This window comes from Berghia stephanieae, chromosome 5, assembly GCF_034508935.2.
Source record: "Berghia stephanieae isolate SIO BIC M18660-M18661 chromosome 5, UCSD_Bste_1.3, whole genome shotgun sequence".
NCBI classification, from domain to species: Eukaryota; Metazoa; Mollusca; class Gastropoda; order Nudibranchia; family Aeolidiidae; genus Berghia; species Berghia stephanieae.
The window spans coordinates 78,404,511-78,412,010 of record NC_088364.1 but is presented as its reverse complement, the minus strand read 5'-3'; the positions used below and the strand labels follow the sequence as shown (position 1 = coordinate 78,412,010).

At 39.4% G+C, this 7,500-nt stretch overlaps 1 protein-coding gene across 2 annotated transcripts in view; it reads right to left on the bottom strand.

Annotated features, from left to right (window-relative positions):
• The window catches only part of LOC144973653 (sodium-coupled monocarboxylate transporter 1-like), a 32,223-nt gene that overhangs the window by 8,702 nt on the left and 16,021 nt on the right, over positions 1-7,500 (bottom strand). For both annotated transcript variants that reach the window (XM_078916373.1, XM_078916374.1), the window contains exons 7-10: positions 3,949-4,089; positions 3,194-3,323; positions 2,483-2,571; positions 882-997 (exon numbers count right to left, since the gene is read on the bottom strand). In XM_078916373.1, coding sequence (XP_078772499.1) covers positions 882-997; positions 2,483-2,571; positions 3,194-3,323; positions 3,949-4,089 — 476 coding nt within the window. The remainder of the gene's footprint in view (positions 1-881; positions 998-2,482; positions 2,572-3,193; positions 3,324-3,948; positions 4,090-7,500) is intronic.

Here is a 7,500-nt window from a genome sequence, read left to right as displayed (position 1 = left end):
GGGCGCATAACAAAGATTAACTTAATAATGAAGCCCTAACACAGTACACGAACAACGCTAATTATACACATAATCAAAAGAAAGCCTGTCGGAATAAGAATGTCTTCAATCGACGCTTGAATTCCTCTAGTGAAGACGAAGAACGTATCTCTAGTGGTAGTAAATTCCACAACCTTGGACCAGAATGCTGAAAGGCGCGTTCACCAGCCTTCACTCGACAGCGGGGTGTTTTCAATTTGAGGTCGTTCGTTGATCGAAGCGATCGCTGTGGGTTATACCGTTCAACGAGGTTTGAGAGATATGCTGGTGACGAGCCCTCCAGGCATTTGAAAACGATAGTTGAAGATCTATATTTAATCCGCTGGTCCACTGGCAGCCAATGCAGCTGCTGTAGTAATTCGGGAGCTGCAGTTTTTCTGTCTTTCTGTAGTACAACGCGGGCTGCCATGTTCTGTATTTTCTGGAGTTTGTTTATTTTGTCCTTTGTTAGACCAACAAACAGTGCATTGCAGTAGTCCATTTTCGGGAATATCAAAGATGTTACCAATTTGTTGCAAGTTTCCCTATTAAGAAATGGTCTGATTGTTCTGATATATAATAATGATAATAATAATAATAATAATAATAATAATAATAATAATAATAATAATAATAATAATAATAATAATAATAATAATAATAATAAAAATAATAATAATGAAGATGATGATGATAATGATGACAATAATAATAATATAAATAATAATAATCATGATAATGATAACATTAACAATATTAATAAATATCAACTACAACTACCACATAATCCAAAATTTAACCCGACCATATTGTCGTTGAGTCAGCTATTTCCCAAAACCACGTCCGTACATCCTTGTACTTACCAATCAATTTCGACAAGATTGTAGATTTGAACTCGGACAGTTTTGGCAGACATGTTGGTTCTAAAATATCTCTCAAAGACACGGCAGACAGAGCGTTCAGGCCAGATGACAAAGAGCTGAAGAAAACAAATATAAATATAATTCCCTTTATTCGTCCCCAAGGGGAAATTTGTCTTTAGGGTCTATCCTAAGGGAAGACTTGAGGAATAACCCAGGTGTCAGCCGCAGTGCAGCGTCGCAAAGTGAGCTAGGGCGAGGTGACTTGCTCAAGGCCACACAACGAGACGGGTAATCGAACTCCGTACCTTTTCGGTACGAGGCAAAGACCGTACCGCTGAGCCACGCTTCCCCCAATCAATGCAAATGGTAAACTATAAACGCCACAAAAGGATATTTAAGCGTGTCTATAGAATGAATGGAATTGACCCCACTCAGCTCTTTGGTATTGTTTTTATCCAGCCATTCTTATGAGGGGTTCTCAATAAATTGTATTAATCAGTCTATACAAGTTTAAGATTACACAATGTATCCGGCTGGCGGATGTTGTGAGTTTTCAGCTAAACGCAAAGCATCAATATCTTTAAAGAGGCACGGTCCTTGGACGATGTTGCCAAATTTGATGTCGCTGTAATACCAGATTATTACAAGGTTAACGAATTTCTCGGCTCACTTCTGTTCGAATTATTTGTACAGTGATATCTTGAAAATAACAAAAAATAAAAAAATAACAAACAAAAAAAAAAGAAAAGAAAAAAGAACAACAACAACAATAACAAAAAAATAAAAATGAACAAACCAAAATATACAAATTATGGTGAATAGAAGTACTAATAAAACACGTTATATTTCTATCGTGCAATAACACATCCTCGTCAGCACGATAAAAATAACTCGTTTAATAAATATAAAGAGACGAAAGAATATATCTATACTAGTTTATTTACTTCGTTTCAAACATTCGTAACAATTTTTGTTTGTTTTGTTTGTTTGTTGCTTTACGTCTCTTCCAACACAATTGAGGTTATATGAGAGACCGCTGAAACAAAAAACAAGCAATCTAACAAAAATAGTACAAATGTAAATCAAAATCATAACCTAAAGACATCATAAGCTAAATTATAAATAACCAAGAACAAACAGGCAGAAGATTTACAGAAAAAAAAATATCCCCTGTCAAAAATACAATCACAAACCAAAGAAGCAGGATAGGCTAGTAAAGAGAAGAAGAAACGACATCACTATCGGATCGTACACCCATGCGAACATCATAGGTATATGATTCAAGGGTGATGCTCCCATCCAACCACCCGCCATTCGTAACAATCTATCTACTTGTCGTCACACAATAAAAAAGAAAAGAAAAAAAAACCTACAAAAAATAACGATTCATTCAGAGTTGAAGAAAGATATTACGACAATTATGTCACATACATTTCTGACTCGGCTTGACGACAGCTGGTTGATTTAAACTCAAGTGAAAAATCACAGTTCTTGGAAAACAACACTAAAATAAAATTAAAAAAAAAAGACTTGACTATCAAAAAAATCAAAATATAAATGATTTAAGAACTGAAAACTTCAATAATTTTATGAGTTCTCACCTCATGCTACCGCTGACCACACAGGATACGAAGATCCCAGGGATGCCAGGGTATTCTCCGAGGATGTCCATCACGTACAAGGGGACAAGCTGGAAATAGACGGGCGATGAAATTATTATAACATATTGAGATGAAGGTATTCACTTCATCATAAAAACAAACCTCAGCTTTTATATAGAACAATGTCCACGAAACGTTCACAAAGCGCTTTACAAGAGATTTCTGGCCAACAGCTACAATTAACATGTAGGACGAGAAATGACGCCTATTAGACGATAATAATATTATTACAATTTTTTTTCTCCGACGGAGACAACTTTTTAAACTGCCAGTAATCCCATTACACATGGGTATGTTGAGAGAATGTGAGTAAAAAGCTTTTTCCAAGGACTCAACTATGCGCAGCTCAGAGCGGGACTTGAACCCAGGACCTTCCGATCCAAAGGCGAGTGTTATATCATACAACTAGACTACATATGGTAGCGGCCATCTGGAATTTTTCATTCATACATTGAATCATCTACCGATCGATATGACCGTCCTTCTATCATCCAATAACCCATCCGCTCTTCCAACCCTTCAATCCACCCTTCCATCCATCCATCCATCCATCCATCCATCCATCAACTGTTCACTCATTATACACTCCGTCCGACTACTTATTTGCCTATTTATTACTCGTACCTTTCATCTTTACCAAGACATACCTACCTGGTCAGTTTTCTTGACCAATCCGTACCGGATAGGGTCGCAGTCCTTGTAAAAAGCAAACATGACCACTCCAATCATACAACACATGCTGACAATAAACACCAGGCCTGGGTAGCTGATCCACATAGCACTGGGGACAGGCGATATCAAGTTAAGAAAACGTCAACTACAACTACAACTACAACGATGGCATTCAACAATAACAACTATAACAATGACAATAACAATTTGACAGTTTATTCATAAATCCGTGGCTCATTTGTAACTTTGGTGTCCTTAAACCAAAGGGCAAGTTTACGCTGAGCAGTCTCGATCCAAAGCACGACTTCCATGGCAGCAGCCTCTTATGGTTCACACTATTATGTTATGACGATCGACCCAATCAGCAAAGTCCGGTCCGCATTCGTGCACCGTCGCAAACCCGCCGGGTAGCATCGTCACAACACACCTTTCGACTAGATGCTCTGCCGTCTCGGGTTCTTGTCCACAGCGTGGACATATTGGACTTCCATGGCATATATTGCGGCTTACATCAATGCAGAAGTCACCACGGTTTGTTCCTGGAGCTGACTCTTTCGGTTTTGTGGCTCCAAGCATTATCCCATTTTTACATCTTTTTCTTTCCACACCATAGCAAAGACTGAACAACAACAACAATAACAACAACAACAACAACAACAACAACAACAACAACAACAACATCAACAACCACGACAACAAACAACTAATGTCATTATAGGTACATATGTACTTACATTTTGGCGGACCTGACAGACTTACAACTAAGACACCGCTGAATCTGGGCTTGATTTACTCCGTACAGATGCATCCAGAACCCCCAACCACCAATGATCATGGACCACACCGAATGTCGGGTCTTTGGGTCGGCACTGAAACTGGTAATCAAACGAAATAATGGTGGGAAATTAATGAGAGCCTCTTTGGCACCTGGGAGGGGGGGGGGAGATAACACGAAAGCTCAGTTGGTAGAATACTCGCTTCCCACGCAAAGGGACCGAGATCGATCCCCGGTGAAATCGACCGACTCCCTTTCCACCCAGCAGTGTTTGATTGGGTCTGTTAGAATTGGCAGCAGCCTCTTATGGTTCACACTATTATGTTATGACGATCGACCCAACCAGCAAAGTCCGGTCCGCATTCGTGCACCGTCGCAAACCCGCCGGGTAGCATCGTCACAACACACCTTTCGACTAGATGCTCTGCCGTCTCGGGTTCCTGTCCACAGCGTGGACATATTGGACAGGAAGTTAGACCCCACCGATGTAACGCACACTTGCCGTTAGGCAGATCCTCGACCGAAGCCGATTCGCAGCTACCCAGTGTCTCCTCTTACTGGTATCAAAGCCTGGCAACTTCTCACCAAGCTTAGAGGAGTGTAGGTCCCCGCCCCCACGAGGGAGTGAATTCGTCCAAACCGACTTCCATCTCGTATGTGCAGCTCTGTCCTTAGAATTGGCGGAAAGTACTTTGTAATAGACTAGCTTCCTATCCAAAGGGTAGTAAGCAATTGTTATTTTCCGTTTCACGTAATAGAAATGGGGATAAACTCCTTTGGCATCTGGTGGATCAAGTGGGACATTATATGACCAATGGTATCAAACCCATATGTGACCCATCGTCTCAAACGGTATTATGTCGGGTATACCAAAAACCAAAAAGAAGATTTTATAATCACGATGGCAAGAATTGCGAAATTTTGGTTTTGTCCTCAATGAAACGTAAAAACCTAACCCAAGTCTTATAGTTTTTGTCTTTTTATAGTTTTTGTGCGGCTATGTGGTCTAGTGGTATGGCACTCGCTTTCGGATCAGAAGGTCCTGGGTTCGAGCCTCACGCTCGGCGCATAGTTGAGTCCTTGGAAAAGGCTCTTTACTCACATTCTCTCTCCGTATTCAGGTGTAAAATGAGTACCTGGCCGTTAACAGCGTTGTCTTTATTCGAAAAATTGTAATATCGCCTAACAGGCGTCATGTCCCGTCCTACATGTTAAATGTTGCTGTTGACCTGGAACCCCTTGTAAAGCGCTTTGAGCACATTTAGTGGATATTGCGCTGTATAAAAGCTCATTTTATTTATTTATTATTTATTTAAATTCAATTGTAGAGTCTAAGCCATCCCGAAATGATCCCGTTTTGAGACGATGGGTCACATATTTTGTCGGGTTAAACCTGATGCTTGGAATTGAATTTTGTAAGCTTAGAGTGTAAAACTTGAGTCAAAGCAAATACCAGAATAAATACCGCAAAAGGGAACACAAAACACAGTTTCCAATCACACTCGCGCTGGAAGTGTAAAACCAATCTTCCAAAGGGCTGGATCAATGCTATCTATAGATAGAATGCGCTTGGCCAAGGAGTTCACAACATTGCCATCCGAAAGTATAACGGACCAACACACAAACTCTGTGTAACCATGAACTATTATAGTCTGGATAATACAGTTTAGTGAGAACAACTCACAAACGCGGATGGCAAAAACAATAACAAAGGCCTGAGTGACGTCATCTGCATACTATCTATACTATATCTATAGATTGCTATGAGTTGGATACATACACTGTGTAATTGATCTTCTGGTTTGTTTGTTTGTTTGTTTTTAAGGGTTTTACGGCGCTTGCAACTCATTAAGGTCATATCAGCGCCAGTAAAAAGGAAGAAAATGGGATAGTAAAAAGTTCTAGAATTACAATTAAAGCATCCAAGAAAAGGTAAGACATAGGGGAACTGGGAACAAATAGGGAACAGGTGTAGATTCCAAGAGCGCACTATCAGTGTACTTAGTTTGAGATCACCTAAAAGTCTCATCTAGACACAAGCACACTCCCTACTAAGAGGAACACACTCAAATTTTTACAAATCATATATAATACATAAACAAAACATAATACAGTGCATAACAGAGATGATTTACAAGGAAAAAAATATCATCTCCCAAAACTATCTATAAATTTGACTGTTTCCCTCTCAGCAAGGGCATCCGGCCAGGGCCAGGACAAAACCAAGTAATCTCATTCCAAGACAAAGACGGAAAGCATGTTGGAAAACTGATATAGGGGGATAGAAGACACAGAGGTACCTCCCTGCCCACTATGGGAGGTCGGAACCTTACCCAGGATCTTCTGGTTTCAGAGTGAAGGCATATTCTTGTCTACATGTCTGTTGGTCGTCAATAAAAATTATCCATCCTTTCTCTTTTACGTTCCGTGATTCTAAGAATATGCCTATGCACTCTGCTACTAAAATAGTTATGCCATCTTATGATTCAATATGTAACTTATTCATTATTAGTCCTCCGAAGGACTGGGTACATAACACCTCCAATGAATTTGGAACCGGAAGAGTAGAAGGTGTGACGTCACGAGTTATGTGCCCTATTTATTAAGAATCGTTTCATGGTGATCGATTATCATTTTTACTTCAAACTAGGTTTGCTTCGTTTTATTAATTCCAAAACCATACCAGCATTACGCGACGGGTCATTAAATAAGATCATAGCTAATTACCCAAGGGTTTGGGGGGAGGGGGGGGTAATTGATAGCCGAGTAGCAGAGCACTCGCCTAACCGGCAAGGGGACTGATGTGGAGATATTTTTTTTACTCACTCAATCCTAGAGATTTTTGCTACTTTTCAAAATGGGAAAAATGTATTTAAAATGAGCATGTACATAGATAGTTTTATTCAACTACCAGTAACATGCAAACTACGACTATAATTTGTCTCAGAAAAATGTAATAAATAGGCATGGGGGTAAAGTAACCTGGGTAAACTACGGATATAGTCGGTGTTAGGGTTGAATGAGTTAAAAGTCCGTTGTCCTTCCGTCAATGATTAGGTTAAAGATTATGTGAGACCTGGTGGACAATATATTCGGATATACATACTTTTATCCTATCAAAGGGTAACAAGTAATTTACTGTTTGTTTAGCGCCGTAGAAATCAGGACAACCCATGACTTTAGCAGACTACAATAATCCAATTGATCTGACTGTCAAATGGAACAGACCCGATTCTGAAAATTTCGGATCATTTAAAAGCTCGTATTTTCACCCAGCAGTAAATGAGTTACTTGATTTTATATGTACATGGTGAAATGCACTTTACCACGGACAACAATTTATACCAAAGGGTAGCAAAAACATCTAGGAAATAAAAAAAGATTAAGCTTTTATTATTTAGCGCAATATCCACCAAATTTGCTAAAAACGTTTTACAAGGAGTCCCTGACCAACAGCAACATGTAACATGTAGAACGAAACATGACGCTTGTTAGGCGATATTTCATTTTT